General features: G+C 47.0%; 1 protein-coding gene across 1 annotated transcript; it reads right to left on the bottom strand.

Annotated features, from left to right (window-relative positions):
- Positions 1 to 1,345: 1,345 nt before the first annotated feature.
- On the bottom strand, positions 1,346 to 8,732 carry LOC132575439 (transmembrane protein 14C-like). Its single transcript, XM_060244207.1, has 4 exons — positions 8,625 to 8,732; positions 6,036 to 6,137; positions 2,409 to 2,496; positions 1,346 to 2,076 (listed from the first exon to the last, which is right to left on the bottom strand). The coding sequence occupies exons 1-4, from the start codon at positions 8,698 to 8,700 to the stop codon at positions 2,019 to 2,021; spliced, it is 324 nt and encodes a 107-aa protein (XP_060100190.1). The 5' UTR covers positions 8,701 to 8,732; the 3' UTR covers positions 1,346 to 2,018.
- Between the last annotated feature and the right edge of the window lie 9,443 nt (positions 8,733 to 18,175).

The raw sequence follows: 18,175 nt of genomic DNA, 5'->3' as shown, positions 1-18,175 counted from the left end.
ATGCCCATGCAATTCTGCAAATGGTGGTCTGTAAATAAATCCTAATGGAAATAAATCCCAAGGGAAACCCAAAAGTTTAATATATGGGTGTTGAACTCATTTGTTATGAGGGCCGGATTGACATAAATGAGACCTTGTTGGGCCGTGCTGTGTGTGTACCTATTTAAGATTAGGTAGCAGAGATATAAACTTTATAAAAGGACACAGACAAACACGACTAAAGATTTTTTAAAAAACAAACAAACATGAAACATGGTTAAAAATTAGCGCTTTTTATCTCTCCAATGGGATCCAAGGAATTGGACAAAGGAAACTGGCTCTTTCCTTCGTTTCCCAGAGGACCAGGAGCGGGAGGAGCCTCAGCCAGTAGAAGGAAGAGAGGCTTGGCTCAGTAGCTCTGTTGTGCAATTGAGAGAGCCTGGCAAAGCAAGGTCTGCCTCCCCCCGCCTTCCTCCCAAAGGGAGGAGCCTCTGCCAATGGAGAAAATAGACTTTGCTCGAGGTTAGACTACTGTAATGCCCTCTACATGGGGCTACCCTTGTGCCGGACCCGGAAACTGCAGTTGGTGCAGAACGCTGCTGCCCGGCTGTTATTAGGGCTCCCAAGACGGGAGCACATTCAGCCGGGGCTCCGGGATCTGCACTGGCTGCCAGTAATATTCCGAGTCCGGTACAAGGTGTTGGTCATTACCTTTAAAGCCCTATATGGCCTAGGACCTGTCTACCTTAGGGACCGTCTTTCCCCACACGTTCCCCAGAGAGTACTACGCTCGGGTTCTCAAAACCTGTTGGTAGTCCCCGGGCCAAAGGAGGCCCGGCTAAAATCCACCAGGGATCGGGCCTTCTCAATAACGGCACCTTATTGGTGGAACCAGCTGCCGGAGGAGGTGCGGGCCCTGCGGGACCTAGGGCAGTTCCGCAGGGCCTGTAAGACAGCCCTCTTCCGGCAGGCCTATAATACTGACTGACAAGGAAATCTTTTGGATGGAACGAAATGCATCTGTAGACCGCTGGTTTTATCTATCTTGTTTTTATTAATTTATGGTTTTAACTTTACTTGTAAGTGTTTTAAATTGTAGTATTTGAATTATTATGTTGTAAGCCGCCCTGAGACACTTCGGTGTGAAGGGCGGGGTATAAATTCCAATATAAATAGTTCCTGTGCAGTTGAGCAAGCCTTGCAAAGCAAGCTGTTTCGCAGAAGGAAGCAGAGAGGGAGAAGGAAGCAGATGACAGCCAGTTGCTCGAGGGCCTGATTCGACCCCCGGGCTGCATGTCTGACAACCCTAGTTTAATATATACACAAACACATCCCTGCCATTAACACTAAATAAAGACTTCTGAACTCATTAAAATTATATTTATTAGTTAAAAAGTCATTGATCTAATGACAGTTTGTACATCTCCTTCCCCCAACTATTCAACAAATTTGCACTCGATTTTAGGGGGAAACTTGCACAGCATACAATCCAGTCCTACGCACATTTATTCAGAAACACTCAGCTCAATAGGGCTTACTTCATGAAGCCTCTGATCCTTGATTGTTGCCCCATCTGGAGAGGTTTTTAAAAATGCTGCCATCCTTGTATAGAATATTCAAAAATTTCTGTTTAGCAAAATAAATGCACATGGGGGGAGGGGGTGGCGGCACAGAGCAGGAACAGGAAGAATAGAAACGAGTTTAAGACGTACGTTTCATGATGGGTGTTAGCATCATTAGAAATTTCTGTCTCACTTCCCCTCCTCACAGGCCTAAAATGCTCCGATCTGTGGCACGAAATGCGTATTGTGCAAGTTTTTGAGAAGTAAAAGCCTTAGCTGTATCGTTGTGCTCTAGCAGCCCGTAAAGAGAACAATCAGCATATGTGCCAACATTCTGCTCTGGTACACCCAGAGGCTAGGCAATCAAGAACTTTTGGTATCAAATGAACACAGATAAGAGTCAGGTACTCGTTTCAAGTTAGCTGTTCAGAAAGTCTCTCCAGACTTGTCTTGTCTGGCTTCTTGTCCGCTGTGCAATTATGGCTGAAGGGGCTTTTCCATCATCTGTAGTCCCAGCTTCCCCACCATTAATAGACTGTGAGGTTCCAAGACAAAACAAAAAGACTTTGGTAAACCTTGTTACAAACACAGCAAGGAGTAATTTCAGTCAATGATGGCAGGGGTCATTTTGTAGAAAAACAGGTGGTGGAGCTCATCCAGGGATTGTTATGCAGCTGCACCTACTGTTCAATGGACAAGGTAGGTAGGTGGGGAAGGAAGAGGGGGAACCCTCAAAGGTTCAGGAGCTGCTGAATTCAAGGCCTGGATGTCCCCACCACACAACCACAGTTAATTATGTCTTCAGTTTACTGTAACTAAACGAGACATCAAACCATAATACCTGGTGGAGAAGCGTCTCTTTTTTACCTGGCACCAGCAATCAGCCCTGCAGGCATGAATTTCCTGGACTTATAGAATCTCATTCCCATCACTCCAGTCAAGGTTCCAGATGCAACTTAAAGGGAGGGGAAAAGAACAACAGCTTGTTGAAGAGAGATATTGATGAATGTTATGTATGGTCCATGTGATCTGTCCATCCTAGTTCTGGCATTTACTTTTTAGACTGCGCAACCACAAATGCAGCAATTTGCACTCAACCGTTACTTTGTTGGTAGAATTCTACTTTAGGGTGTTGCTTACAGAAATGGAAAAGGACGATCAGACCCTACAAAATACTCTTAGTCAACATGAGTACAGAAGGTAAATGACAGCTATGGGTGCTGGAGGAGGGACTAAACGATGTGCTAAAATGACCAGCTCTGACTGCCTTTTTGTCTCTAATCCAGGGGTGGCCAAACTTGCTTAATATAAGAGCTGCACAGAATAAATGCCAGATGTTTGAGAGCCACAAGACATGAGCATCAGATGTTTGAGAGCCACAAGGAAGGAAGGACCAGAAGGAAGGAAGTCAAATAGTCAGGGCTGGGGGGGGGGAGAAAGGTGGAAAGAAAGCAACTTTAAATGCATTCTCCAAGCAGCTGGCTGGCTTGGCTTGGGAAAGTGATTTAAAGAGACAAATGCCTCCTCCAAGCCAGTTGATGGGGCAGTGGGGGCTTCAAAAGCCACACAATATGTGTGAAAGAGCCACAGTTTGGCCACCCCTTTTCTAAGCATTCTGTGGTAACTTCCATGTTTACAGGCTTATTCTGTAGTGAAGAGGACTAGAAACGTGCTAGTTTTTTAAATCGACAAAAGGATTCTGTGAGATCGAGTCTATATTGTGTACGAGGCTCCATTTAGTGCTGCATGAATTAGAGGCCCTTGCAGCCTTCAAATTTATTTAAATGACAGCCTATTTACAAATTTGCAGGAAATATCAGAGTTAGCATTTTAAAGGAGGAATAAGCTCGCCCACAGATCTTTCAAAGATGCACATGCCAGGTTGCTTAATGCGTTTTGTTTATTGACAATCTTTAAACTGCACCGACTCATTCATTCAGTTCCTGAGTGGCCTTGATATCCAGTACTCACTAATTGGCAAATAGTGCTTTCCTCCCCATTTGTTCTTGGTGGTGAATTAAAAATTTTAATCAGCACTACTAAACTTACACATGGAGCTGCCTTATAACAAGCCAGACCACTGGTCTCTTGAAGTCAGTTTGGTGTAGTGGTTAAGTGTGCGGACTCTTATCTGGGAGAATCAGGTTTGATTCACCATTCCTCCACTTGCACCTGCTGGAATGGCCTTCGGTCACCCACAGCTCTCTTAGGGACTGTCCTTGAAAGGGCAGCTTCTGTGAGAGCTTTCTCAGCCTCACCCACCTCACAGGGTGTCTGTTGTGGGGGGAAAGGAGATTGTAAGCCGCTCTGAGTCTCTGATTCAGAGAGAAGGGCGGGGTGTACATTTGCAGTCTTCTTCTCTGGCAATAGCTCTCCAGGGATCTCGGGTCAAGGTCTTCAGCATCAATTGCTAGCTACATGATCCTTTCAACAGGAGATGCTGGGGACTGAACCAGGAGCCTTCTGCAAACAAAGCATGTGCTTCTCCACTGACCCATAGCTTTTCCCTTGGTTCAGAACCTAGGAATGCTAGGAGACTTCCAGTCTAGCTTCTCTTTGCTACGTTCCTAAGAATCTACTGCATTTTCCCTTTTGTGTCATTATCCCAAGTGTGTTTTATTGCCTTTTTAAAGTTTCCAGAACAGTGACAAAAGCTTCTCTTGAAGTAGTAAAGTCAGAAGCCACAAATGGAGAAAGAGAACATGAGTCTCCATGAGGGCTGTATGGAGGGATGGAGAAAGGGAGTCACTGCAAGTGGTCCAGTCCTTTGCAAAGCACTGCACTACTGGAGCACGTGAGCCCCCCCTTGAGACTAACTTGAGAGAAACAACACATACAATACTGTTATCTCCTTTGTTCCACCACCATCGAGCATCCCCTGGCACTGAGACTATTACTTGAGAGCCAGTTTGGTGTGTTGGTTAAGTGTGTGGACTCTTATCCGGGAGAACCGGGTTTGATTCCCCACTCCTCCACCTGCAGCTGCTGGAATGGCCTTGGGTTAGCCATAGCTCTCACAGCAGTTGTCCTTGAAAGGGCAGCTGCTGTAAGAGCTCTCTCAGCACCCCCTACCTCACAGGGTGTCTGTTGCAGGGGGGGGGGAGGTAAAGGAGATTGTGACCACTCTGAGATTCAGATAATAGGGCGGGATATAAATCCAATTTCTTCTTCTACTCTCCTGAAACAGGTGTGGTGTATGGAATAGGAGCTGTTCAAATGAGCTATTGTTCCTAGTATTCTTCCTCCTTCAACGGAAGGGAACCATCCTTTCAGGAGCTCAGATCTACATGGCCATGCTCCCAGCTTACAACAAAAAGCAAAACTTTTATGTGACTACATAGGACAGGACCGGATCTACATGTTTTTTGAGGGGCAAAATTAAAAAATTGGGCCCCTTATAGGCCATTCTATCTTATGGTCCCATAGAGTACAACGGACTTCATATCCAATTTGGCGCCCCCCCCCCCTCTGTTGGTGCCCGGGGCAAGCACCCCCCTCTGCCCCCCTCCCCCCCCAGATCCAGCCCTGACATAGGACCAGGACTAATACAGTTTTAATAAGATGATTTTTATCATTATCTAGATTCTCAATATGGATATAATGGGTCAGATTCCAGAAAACTGCAAGAGGCTAAGAAACACTTTGTGAAAAGGAAGGAAGCTGAACAGCTGACATGCTGCGATTATCTAATTCACCTTCCTGCGAGAGCTCGTGCAGAGACATCCCACAAGAGCTTCCATGGAGATTTTAACACCTGCACCCCTGATTTTAACACCTGCACCCCTGGTTTTCAGAAATGGGTTGCTCTGCTGTGTAAAGATCCATTATTTCAAAGTACACCAAGAGTTACTGCAAAGGGTAATAGATCCAGGATCTATTCAAGGAAAGAACCACTTCATTCAAAAGTGATTAAATTATGGAATTCACTGTTGGTAGATGCGGTGACGGACACTTGCATAGGTGGCTTTAAAGAGGATCAGACAGCTTCATGGTGAATAGGTCCATCAGTGGCTACTAGCGGCATCAACCAAAGAGAATGGCAGTGGACCTCTGAATATTAGTGCTAGAAGGCAACGTTACAAAAACCCTGCTCCCACAAGCTCCCCCACAGTTGCTCCCTAAGCAATAAGACTAGCATCACTGCCACAGACATACTGTTCCACCTATATCCTGTGGCTATAGCCACTAGAGCACCTCTGCTGCATAACATCCAGTCCCCCTCTTTAATGTCTTTGCAAGTCTGTTCAGTATGGTTGGATCCACCATACTGTGGGATCTTTGAATCTGCTTCTGCTGTTCACAGGGCAACAATGCCAGCATCACTGGCCCAGTGGCAGGGGGAGTAAAATTATTTTCAAAAAGGCATTCCCTTGTTGCGTGCACCTGGGGTGGACTGCACCCATTGGTCTGCCCTTTGTATGCCACTGGAAGAAACTGGATATTTTCCCCTTTCAAAATACCGACTGGTTACGTATATAAAAAAGAATCACTTACTCAGAGAAAGCCAAATGTTCTTCGGATCTTGAGACTGCTGGTAAGTACCCAGCCCGGCTAAACCACCAAACAGGAGACCAGCTGCTAGAGATGGAACACTGCCTTGATTAAAGGAAAGAGGACAGCCATCAGAAGGCACACATATTAACCTCTAACCACCTTCCCCAGCCCGCCCCCCCTCTGCAATTCATTCACAATTAAATGCTTTGCTTGCTGGAACAGGGCAAAGATGTAAGTATCGGTTTATCTGTGGGATTTATTACACAGAGGTGCCAGAGCTACTTGCAATTGAACATAAAGTAAATAATGTCACTGTGAAGAATCAAGTCAAAGGCTTTACTCGGGAGGCGACCGCTTTAAATTTCTCCCTGGTCACCGTCCCTCCGTAGCACTCCCAGAAATCCTATCAGAACTATTAATAATTGGCACCAGATGGTTTTAAAGGTAAAAACCACAAAATATTAACAAAAGGCAAGGGAGAGGGATGAAATAATATTGATTATGACTATTCACTATGCAAGAGGCAAATCAGCTGGCAGCTGGTTGGCAGAATAAAACAATTACAGAGAGTAGAGATTAATCAGGCTGAGGTAAAATATAATGCTACTTTGGCAAAATATCTTTAAAATAAACAATAAACCAGGCAGGTTTCAGAGTCCCACTTCACACAGGCTGTCTGTGCCTTCTGGGCACTCAGAATTCTGTGTCTTCAGTTGTTTAACCCTAACTTTGGCAATGCCAAATCATATAAATAACAAACTTCAATCACTTTTCCACACACACAGAGAACTCCTGACTGGTGTCAGTATTCTCCCTCACAGACCCTTTCACACTAGCTATCTTCCAGGACTTGCACCCCTTTATTCTGATGCGTCTCAGCCCCATAGCTAGTCCTCTGGTCTGAGTCTTGGGTAACCCTGCTGACCACCAGACTCCAGTTCTCCAATCAGTGTGTTTTTGTGTGATCTCGTTTGTACTTGGAGATTGCCTGATGCACTGGCAAAATCTTCCCACAGAGTTTCAACCCGCTTGAAAACTCCCTCTTTCAGACAGAGTCCACTCAGCTCTGTATCCCACAAGGAGCCCAGCCACTCTGGCCGCTCTCAGCCCCTCGTCCACTTGATTTTACAACTGCCCGGCCTAAGCCCACTGTCTTCACTTCAGAATGGTTCTCTGAGGACTTCTCTCGAAGACTCCCTGGCTCAGACTAAAATTCTGAGGTGATTTTCTGCTGAGCAAACCTCCAAAAGGGTACTTTTCCGTTGCTTGGGCAATGTTCCAGCCAATTGCTGCAAGCCTGTTTCTCAGCTACTCAGGCTAAGTGCCTGAGTCCGTCACAGTCAACTTGTCCAAAATTACTGAAATCAAATCCCCCAAAAAAGCATACAAGCCACGCCTCTGCAAAAATGTGAACAGGCCCTGATTTATAAATAGTGTGCTTCTCTACAAGGAAAATTCAACCCTCTTCCCAATAAAAAGGCTGTCTGGAGCAGAGATTTCCAAAGGCAAGAACAGAGCTGACATGAAGCAATTCTTTAGCAAGAGAGAATACCTTGTTCCTAGTTGCTTGATAACTTCACCAGCTCATGAATCATAGAATCACAGAGTTGGAAGATACTTCGAGGATCATCTAGTCCAATCCCCTGGACAATGTAGGGCATTCACAACTCCCTCTTCCTCAGTGACCTCTGCTCCATGCCCAGAAAATGGCAAAAAACTCCTCCAGGATCCTTGGCCAAACTGACCTGGAGAAAACCGCTTCTCAATTCCATAGTGGCAATGAACATTTCACTGGGGCAGTGGTCCACACAATGTGTGTGAAAGGGCCACATGTGGCTCCTGAGCTGCAGTTTGGCCACCGCTGCTCTGGAAGTTAAGGTGATTTTGGTATCATGGCAATTGTAGCTTTAGAGAAGAAGAAATGGAGGGCAGGGGGCTATTTCTATCTTTAGCTATGTGGGGGAGAGGCAGAGGGAGAAAGAGACTCATGGCTCAAATGCTGGAAGTTAAGGTGATTCTGGTATCCTGAGACTTGTAGTTTTAGAGAAAAATAAATGGAAGATATGGGAACAGGTACTTTTTTTTGGCTCTGTACATCTGTACATCGGTGGAGGGAGGGGAGATAAAGCTGGCTTTCAAACATCTGATGTTCATGTCTTGCAGCTTTCAAACGTCTGACATTTATTCTATGTGGCTCTTATGTTAAGCAAGTTGGCCACCCCTATTCCAGAGCATTGTCTGTTTCAATGACAGGAAGTAGGGGCTTTAGGCAGAACTTCCAGAAATCCCAACACACAAAATAAGGTCAGGCAGTAAAGAGGTGCTCCTGTGTGACAAATAAATGTCACAGTGTCCCAGAGAAAGAAAGCAGAGTTGGCAGCCTTTGTACTAGTGGAGAGGAAATGAGACTGTACAGTTTAAGACGAGCAGCTTCCTGGTGCCATTTGACAGCCTGGGGGGACCACTGCCCCCACTGGGAAATCCTAACTGGGCTTTAGCCCCTTCTACCTTTGTAGTTTACCCCCCTGTGTCATAGTGCTGAATCAGTAAGAATGAGGCAAATAGAAAAGGCTAAGGTTTGCGCCATACCTGCTTTTGCATAGCCGATTACTCCACCCGAAGCAACCAGTGCTGCATAGCCATAGCCAATCCAATCCACGCTCATTCTGGAACAGAAATATGGACATGTGGAACATAATGTAAATTGAAGAAGATATTGAAGAAGATATTGGATTTATATCCCGCCCTCCACTCCGAAGAGTCTCAGAGCGGCTCACAATCTCCTTTACCTTCCTCCCCCACAACAGACACCCTGTGAGGTGGGTGGGGCTGGAGAGGGCTCTCACAGCAGCTGCCCTTTCAAGGACAACCTCTGCCAGAGCTATGGCTGACCCAAGGCCATTCCAGCAGGTGCAAGTGGAGGAGTGGGGAATCAAACCCGGTTCTCCCAGATAAGAGTCCGCACACTTTAACCACTACACCAAACTGGCTAAGGAAGGAAGGAAGGAAGGAGAAGAAGAAGAAGAAGATGATATTGGATTTATATCCCATCCTCCACTCCGAAGAGTCTCAGAGCGGCTCACAATCTCCTTTACCTTCCTCCCTCACAACAGACACCCTGTGAGGTGGGTGGGGCTGGAGAGGGCTCTCACAGCAGCTGCCCTTTCAAGGACAACCTCTGCCAGAGCTATGGCTGACCCAAGGCCATTCCAGCAGGTGCAAGTGGAGGAGTGGGGAATCAAACCTGGTTCTCCCAGATAAGAGTCTGCACACTTAACCACTACACCAAACCGGCTCTCCGTAAATGTAAATACCAGAACCAGGATGAGTTTGTTTGCTTATTTGCAGGTTTTCTGATCAGCTACTGCTTAGGAAGAATTGGAAGGCTGCCAGCCTTACAGAAAGGACTGTCAAAATCAACCAATTAGATTCCAAGTGCCACTGATTAACTAGGCACCCTTTGAGAAAATGCACACCTCTTCTCTTTCCCCCGAAGTGGCCACTTGTCATTTTCCTTTTCTGCCCGCCTTGCATCTGGCAACAACAAGAGGGGAAAGGAATCAGAAGCAGCCTCAGCACGCTCTTGTATCCTGGAGCTGCTGCTGTCCTTTGCTTCACCTTGGGGGTTGGCAAGGAAAAAAGACAACTCGTCGGTCCCACGGCCACGTCAAAACCCTTACAGACCGCAGTTCTGCAGTCAGGGTCAAACCTACATGTTACATTTCCTCCCATATTCCTTCAAAAAGTTCCCCTCCCCGTTTTTAAGAGCAGCTCTGGGGCTGATTTTGCAAGGAGGAGACAAGGCTAGTTCTTTACATCCTCCTCCTCTCCTCCATTTTATCCTCACAAGTCAGGCCGAGTGTGACTAACCCAAGGTCACCCAGCGAGCTTCCACGGCACCAGTGGGGATTCCAACCTGGGTCCTTCCGAAACCACACAATGTTCCCTCTAAACTGAGTTAATGGCTCACAGTTTTAAGCCTCCAGCTCACACATTTTTGTCTCACACAAGTCAGGCCGAGAGTGTGACTGACCCAAGGTCACCCAGAGAGCTTCTACAGCACCAGTGGGGATTCCAACCTGGGTCCTTCCGATACCACACAGTGTTCCCTCTAAGCTGAGTTAATGAGAGCTGGCTCACAGTTTTAAGCCTCCAGCTAACACATTTTTGTCTTAGCTCAGGAAATATGGCCTCAGAGCACACTGATTTATGCAGTAGCCTTCGACTTTAATGCCAGTAGCTCACAAAGTAGATTTTTTACTCACACAACTCCATAGCTTAAGAGAGAGTATTGAATACCAGTCCTACACTTTTAACTACTACACCACACTGGGAGGGGAGGAAGAAGATGATGATATTGGATTTATATCCCACCGTATACTCTGAATCTGAGTGGTCACAATCTGTAAAGAAAAGCCCCCTACTTTTCATACACATGGACATCGTGATCACCAGTATGGTTGCCAGGGTGCCTGGAGTTTTGACTCGCACACATCTGCTCTAAGAAGTGGACTTTGCCCACGGTTTCTAAGGCTTATGTGGATACTATAAGCCTCAGCTTTGCAGCAGCATTCTACAACTCTGGATGGATGTTAGCCAGAACTACAGACGAGCTTCCAGCTGTTCCTTGTGTGCCCAGTCTTGGCTGCTGCAGTGGAAGAAGCCACACCACCATGAACTGTACAGGCAAACAGTTTCCAGCCTGTTTCCATGAACCAAAGGCTAACACCACCAGAATCCATCTTGTTTTCTTGACTCCATATCCAACAGCTGCTTCAACTTCTGCATAAGGCAATCAAGCATATCTTAGGCGTGGATCCTGCCAGACCGCCTAAGCCTTTGTCTAACAGAACTCAGAACAAAGACTGGTGCCAGGAAGAAGACTAAAGAAGAGGAAGATCATCTTCAGCCAGAGCCAAGTTCCTTTGTACAAACTGGGTGTTACCTATTTGACTCTCTATTGTCATCCTTTCAGATAAGTTCCCTAATCTTAAGTGTTCCCCACCCAGTAGTCACTTCTATTCTTCTTTCCAACCGTCACTTTGGAGCCTCCCCCAGGTCCGTTTCAACCTGAAAGTTTACTCAGGTACCTCTGGACCAAGCTTGTTCATTGGTCAGCCATAGGCAACCAATTAGGTGCCACCAATGAACTTCCTATTGGCTACTGCTGAAGTACAGCCCTTATGGTCACTGCAGAGCCTCCCCTTTCTCCTCCCCCGTACCTCCCATCCCCTGAGGGTCCAAGGTAGTCTATTTAACCTCTGACCCAGCCCCCCCACATGTGTGCATCTAGCAGTACCCCAGTTCCGCTGTCTAGATCCATCCCCGATTCTGGTCACAGTTTGGGGTCCCTTTCCCCCGTCCTCTTACGTCGCCATTGGAGCCTTCCTTGAAGACTACGATAGGTAAATATCACCCTGTTTGTCTACCCATGTGTTCCCCTATCTCTCTATCTATGTTTCCTAGGACTGAATGTGTGTTTGATGAGTATTTTATCTTGTATGGAAGCCTATATTTTTCCCAATAAATTATAATTGATTTTACTAAATTAGAGTCCCCATTATTTACGCATTACTTCTCTGGATGTGTATCTTGTATACATAGGTAAAAAGATCCTGAGTAAGCCAGGTGCCCACCTGACTAATTCCCCAACCTTGTTTTGAGGGCATTTTGGCTTACAAATCTCCATTACCTTCCCCCCACACAACAGACACCCTGTGAGGTAGGTGGGGCTGAGAGAGCTCTCCCGGAAGCTGCCCTTTCCAAGACAGCTCTGTGAGAGCCGTGGCTGACCCAAGGCCATTTCAGCAGCTGCAAGAGGAGGAGTGGGAATCAAACCAGGTTCTCCCAGACAAGAGTCCACACACTTAACCACAATACCAAACTGGCTCACTACACCAAATTTAAAGCATTATAGCTCCTGTTTTGTGAGTCAGTTTGGTGTAGTGGTTAAGTGTGCGGACTCTTATCTGGGAGAACCGGGTTTGATTCCCCACTCCTCCACTTGCACCTGCTAGCATGGCCTTGGGTCAGCCATAGCTCTGGCAGAGGTTGTCCTTGAAAGGGCAGCTGCTATGAGAGCCCTCTCCAGCCCCACCCACCTCACAGGGTGTCTGTTGTGGGGGAGGAAGGTAAAGGAGATTGTGAGCCGCTCTGAGACTCTTCGGAGTGGAGGGCGGGATATAAATCCAATATCTTCTTCTTCTTCTTCTGTTTTTTCCTTCCCCCATTCCACATGGAAAAGGACTGTTATAGGATGATACTTATGTGTTTCTACATAAAGGTAATCCAGTAGAGATGCTCTGAAAAATAAAATGGACTCTATTACCTGGGGAACTCAGACTAGCGTGATCTGACCAGAGCTCAGAAACTAAGCAGGGTTGGCTCTGGTCAACATTTAGATGGGAGACAAGAGGCAGGTAATGGCAACCCAACGCTTGAAAATCCTACAGGGTCACCATAAAAGTGACTTGTAGAATCAAAGAGTTGGAAGGGACCTCTGGTCCAACCCCCTGCACCATGCAGGAAACTCACAAATACCTCCCCCTAAATTCACAGGATCCACAATGCTGTCAGTTGGCCATCTAGCCTCCGTTTAAAAACCTCCAAGGACCTGACAGCCCCAAAAATTACCCTGATAGTCTAATGGCAAACTCCTTTGGAGGTATTACAGAACTAAAAAAGGCTTCCTGGTAAGGTTTTTTTTTTCTTTTTTGCAATCAAATCATGATACCTCTATAGATGCACCTTCCCCTCCCACTGTCTTTATCCTCTGCAGGTCAAGCGGAAAACCCAGCAGGTGAGCCACTCCACGTTGTGTGTGCCCAGCCCTCACCTACTATGCAGCTGCTAAAGCGGCTTCTGTCAGCCAAGAACAACATAGCAGCCTTAGGAAATTCGAGACCGGGACAGGAACTTTATTTCCCCTCCAGGTCGCAAAATTTAGCCTTTTATAATGATAGCTCTGGGCTCAGACCGCTGGATTAACCAGGCAGGAGCGGCCAGAGCTCGACTTACTCAGGCTAATGAGTTGTTTTGATCGTTTGCAGCACCCCAGGGTGACTTGGTTTGCACAGGAACGCCTCTGAGGCAGGGCAAATTACCGCTACCAACCACAGCTGGGGGCTGGATATCTCCCGGAATTTACAACTGATCTCCGGATTACGTAACTTCTTTTATTATTTCTCTGTTTAAAACACTTTTCCTGGAGCATATGGCAGCTTTGGAAGGTGGGCTGCAGGGCAGAATGTACCCTACTGAGGGAGTCCTTCCCACTCCCTAAATGCCTCTCTCCCAGGCTCCACCTTCAAGTCTCCTCCAGGTATTTCCGAACCTGGGGCTTAGGGTTGCCAAGTCCAATTCAAGAAATAGCTAGGGACTTTGGGGGGTGGAGCCAGGAGACACTGGGGGTGGAGCCAGGAGCAAGGTTGTGACCAGCATAATTGAACACCAAAGGGAGTTTAAAGGGACCACACTTTTATATGCCTTTCCTCCACTGGAAATAATGGATAGGGGCACCTACTTTGGGGGCTCATAGAATTGGACCCCCTGGTCCAATCTTTTTGAAACTTGGAAGGTATTCTGGGGAGAGGCACTGGATGCTATGCTGCAAATTTGGTGCCTCTACCTCAAAAAAACAGCCCTTCTGGAGCCCCAGATGTCCGTGGATCAATTCTCCATTATACCCTATGGGAATCGGTCTCCATAAGGAATAATGGCGTACCCAGCAGACATTTCCCTCCCCCCCCCCCGCCGCTTTCTGATGACCCTGAAGCAGGGAGAGGGCCTCCAAACCTGGGGATCCCCTGCCCCCACCTGGGGATTGGCAACCCTACTTGGGTTAGCAACCCTAGAACGCAAATCTCCTGGGCGCCAGGTGGGAAAAACACCTGAAAGGGATAGCAGCAGCAGCCGCCCCCGGGGCTCGTGCTCCAAGAGCAGCGCGGCTTTGCACCACTGACCTTCCTCCAAGGGCACGGCAAGGTCGCTGCTCACCCGAAAGTGGCCCGAGGGGATCTCAGACAGCGTTCCGAAGCAGATTCCTCCCACCGCGCCTCGTCATCAGGCAGCGCCCAAGGCCGGTCGGCCAAGGCAGAAGCGAGAGAGAAGGAGGAGCAACGCTTGGCGCAGAGCTGCTTTTAGCCCCGTGGGGTTAGAAAGTAGCCGGGCGTTGCCTGGGATGAGTTATGACTAGCGCGATCAGTCGGGTTTGCCAACCTCCAAGTGATGCCTAGATATCTCCCACTATTGCAACTGATTCCCCAATTGCTGCTTTGGAGGGTGGACTCTGTATACCATTGGAATCCCTCCCTTTGCCAAACGTTGCCTTCCCCAAGCTCTATCCCCCAAAATCTCCAGATATTTTCCAACCCAGAATTGGCAGCCCTAGAAGACGCGTGCATGGCTCAAGAAAGCTTATACCCAGAATTAAACTTTGTTGGTCTTAAAGGTGCCGCGGGACTCAAAAATTCCAGAGGGTGAACCGGACTATTGCAGGGAGAGGGCTCCTGGTACCCTACAGGCTAACAGGTGCATTGTGGCATGAGCTCTCATGGTCCGTAAACCAGAGCTTCTTCAGCTTTTTTGGGTAGGGTTGCCAAGTCTAATTCAAGAACCAGGGGACATTGGGGGTGAAGCAAGGCTGTGACGAGCATAATTGAACTCCAGAAGGCCATCACATTTAAAGGGACCGTGTGCCTTTTAAATGCCTTCCCTCCATTGGAAATAATGAAGGATAGGGACACTTTGTTTTGGGGCTCATAGAATTAGACCTCCTGGTCCAATACTTTGTAAACTTGGAGGGTGTTTTGAGGAGAGGCATCGGATGCTATGCTGAAAATTTGGTGCCCCTGCTTCAAAGAACTGTCCCCCCGAGCCCCAGATACCCGTGGATCAATTCTTCGTTATACCCTATGGGGATCGGTTTCCATGGGGAATAATGGAATGCTGGCCCTAGACTGTTTGGCACCCTAGGCAATGCTAACTTCTGGCGCACGCCCCTCCTCACTGATAAAGTCACATGGGCACACCACACTGGGTGCCCAATTTGGCACACCCAGATGGCCAACACCCTAGGTACTTGCCTAGTTTGTCTAGTGGCAGAGCTGACCCTGAAAATGGGGAATCCTTGGAGTCAGTTCTTCTTAAGTGTGACATTCCATCTGTGACATTCCAAATTGTGTGGCAAGGGTAGCCTGAACAACCATCTCTTGAAGCTCAGGCTTGGTCGAAGGGTTTTCCCCTTAAAGTTAAAATTATACACTCTGACATCAGAAAAGACTCTTAGGTTTCCCACTGGGATAAACATGTTGAGCAATGACTACAGTTCCTCAGTCTTTCATTGGACTCCTTTCATTCAATTACCATGCAGAAAGTCATAAGAAGAATTAAGAAATATCTATTTAAGCATGATTACATCAGTACAATTTGTAGAGCATGACATGTTTGTTCTGTTAGTTTGTTTTATTCTACCTGGAGAAATTCCCAATTACTGCTCATGTTTGACTGTTCCTCACTTATAGGCGTGCCTTTACGTTGGCACACCTTAATGCCCTACCATCTAGACTTTGATAGAGTATGTGATTGTGGTGAAAGTAGAGTAGACACCCTGTACTATGTGATCTTTCAATATAAATTCTTTTCTGAGCCTAGAAATCCTTTAATTCTTCCTTTGCTCAAAAATATAGATCATGTGGAGACATTACCAGTTTTATTAGAAGATAATAGCAGACCTATTACTCTTTTAGCTTTAGAATTGTATGGATCTATGATAGGTTTTCACAGCTGTTCAGGTGAGGTCTAGCTTTTTTTATATTTTAGTAATCTGCTTGCTTATTTCTATACTGCCTTGCCTCAAAGGGCTCAGGGCAGTGTGCAACATTGTTTAAAATACAGTTTTATATTATATAAAACATAATGTAACATTAGTCTAAAACCCATTTAAATTAAATCTTAACATTAAGATGGCATGGGTAAATTATTAATTCCTCTTATGGGGGGCAGATCAGGGCAGATCTGATGGTAAACTGTTGCTATCCGTGACCACAGGCTTGGTGGAACATCTGTTTTACAAGCCTTGCGGAACTGTCTCAAGTCCCACAGGGCATGGATGTCTCCAGGTAGAGAGTTCCACCAGGCAGGATCCAAGGCTGAGAAGACCCTGGCTCTGGTCAAGGGCAGCCAGATGTCCTTTGGGCCAAGGACCACCAGTAGATTCTGATCTTCTGAGTACAAGTTTCTCTTGTACTCAGGAGAGGCAGTCCCACAGGAGAGGATATACCAGGAGAGGCAGTCCCACAGGTATGCTGGTTCCAGACTATGTAGGACTTTATAGGTCAAAACCAGAACCTTGAAGTGGATCCAGTACTCAACTTGGAGCCAATGAAGCTGATGAAGCACCAGCTGGATATGTGCTGTTTTTGGGGTACCTGTAAGTACTCACACTGCTGCATTTTGGACAAGATGTAATTCAGTTCTATGAAGAAAGATGTATGGCTAGAGCTTGCTTGGAAATTCTGCCTTCGGATTAGGGTTGCCAGGTCCCCAATGGCACCAGCAGGTATGGTTGCCAATCCCCAGGTGGGGGCAGGGGATCCCCTGGTTTGGAGACCCTTCCCCCACTTCAGGGTCATCAGAAAGCAGGAGGGGGGGAATGTCTGCTGGGCACTCCATTAGTCCCTATGGAGATCGATTCCACATAGGGTATCATGGAGAATTGATCCACTGGTATCTGGGGCTCTGAAAGGGCTGTTGTTTTTAGGTAGAGGCACCAAATTTGCAGCATAGCATCCATTGCCTCTCCCCAAAACACCTGCCAAGTTTCAGAAGAATTGGACTAGGGGGTCCAGTTCTATGAGCCCCCAAAGAAGGTGCCCCTGTCCTTCATTATTTCCACATGGAGGGAAGGCATTTAAAAGGTGTGTGGTCTCTTTAAATGTGATGGCCAGAACTCCCTTTGGAGTTCAATTCTGCTTGTCACAACCTTGCTTCTGACTCTACCCCCAATGTCTCCTGGCTCTACCCCCAAAGTCCCCAGATATTTCTTGAACTGGACTTGGCAACCCTACCAGCAGGGGATGGGGTGGTGATTTGATTGCCAGATCCAGATTGTGAAACTCCTGAAGATTTGGAGGTGGAGTCTGGGGAGGACAGGGGTCTCAGTGGGATACAATGCGATTTACAGTCCACCTTCCAAAGCATCCATCTTCTCCGGGGGAACTGATCTCTGTAGTCAGGAGATGAGGGGGATCCCCAGGCCCCACCTGGAGGCTGGCATCCCTACAAGTTCAGATCCCAGCTCTGCAAGGTAGGACAGGTTGTGATAGTTCAGGGATAAGGGGGAAGCACTTTGCATATCTGCAAGAGCACCACCTTTATTAAATGCTTTACCTGTTCCATAGTTAGGCTTATCACCATATTTCAGATTCTGTTCTTCTGCCTTGAGCAACAGAAAGGAAGCCGCTCTCTGACACCATTGAATCCCATGAGGGAAAAAAGGGTTCAGTGGCTTAATTTCTACATAAAATAGGAGTCCAGCCTCCAGCAAAACCTTAGAATCAAAGGAAGCATAGTCTAGTATCATGAGTCAGCATTCATTTCTTCAGATGGTTTGCCTGATCAAGTGAGCACCAGCTCACAAATCGCTTCTGTGGTACTACTGGATTCCTGTTTTGTTTTGTTTTTTTCTGCTGCAGACTAACATGCCCATCTGCTTAACTATCAGGTCCAGCTCTATAAATAAAATCCTTATTTCCCTGCGCTGAATTAAAAACAGCCCTCGTGCGGCTTTTCAAAGTACCAGAGTGTAACTCTGCGCACACCTGAGCCCTGGAATGGAAAACAAGAAGCCTGCAGGCCAAAGCCCTGGGGAGTCTCCATTCCCGTTAAGTCAATTCTTTCCCTTTCTTCCTGCTGGGCTGGTTCTACAAAGAGAAAGGTTTGCGAGAGGTGCTGTGGGCCAGTGGGGAAGAAACTGCCTTATAGGCACAAGGTCCCAGGTTCAACCCCTGAGGTAACAGATGACATGACTGGCCTCTTCTTGCGACCCTTGAGAGCTGCTGCCACCACTGACCTCAAGACACCAGTGGCCTGACTTCATGAAAGACAGCTTTGTACAGTCTGGGACAGAGGTGGCCAAACTT

The sequence above is a fragment of the Heteronotia binoei genome, chromosome 7 (assembly GCF_032191835.1).
Source record: "Heteronotia binoei isolate CCM8104 ecotype False Entrance Well chromosome 7, APGP_CSIRO_Hbin_v1, whole genome shotgun sequence".
NCBI classification, from domain to species: Eukaryota; Metazoa; Chordata; class Lepidosauria; order Squamata; family Gekkonidae; genus Heteronotia; species Heteronotia binoei.
The sequence above is the reverse complement of the archived record's forward strand: the minus strand, read 5'-3'. Positions and strand labels throughout refer to the sequence as shown.

Coding starts and splice junctions, on each gene's coding strand:
- LOC132575439 (XM_060244207.1), bottom strand. CDS start 8,700: ATGAGCGTGGATTGGATTGGCTATGGCTATGCAGCACTGGTTGCTTCG. Junction 6,138..8,624: donor AATCGGCTATGCAAAAGCAG/GTATGGCGCAAA, acceptor CCTTTAATCAAG/GCAGTGTTCCATCTCTAGCA. Junction 2,497..6,035: donor GAACATTTGGCTTTCTCTGA/GTAAGTGATTCT, acceptor CCTCCCTTTAAG/TTGCATCTGGAACCTTGACT.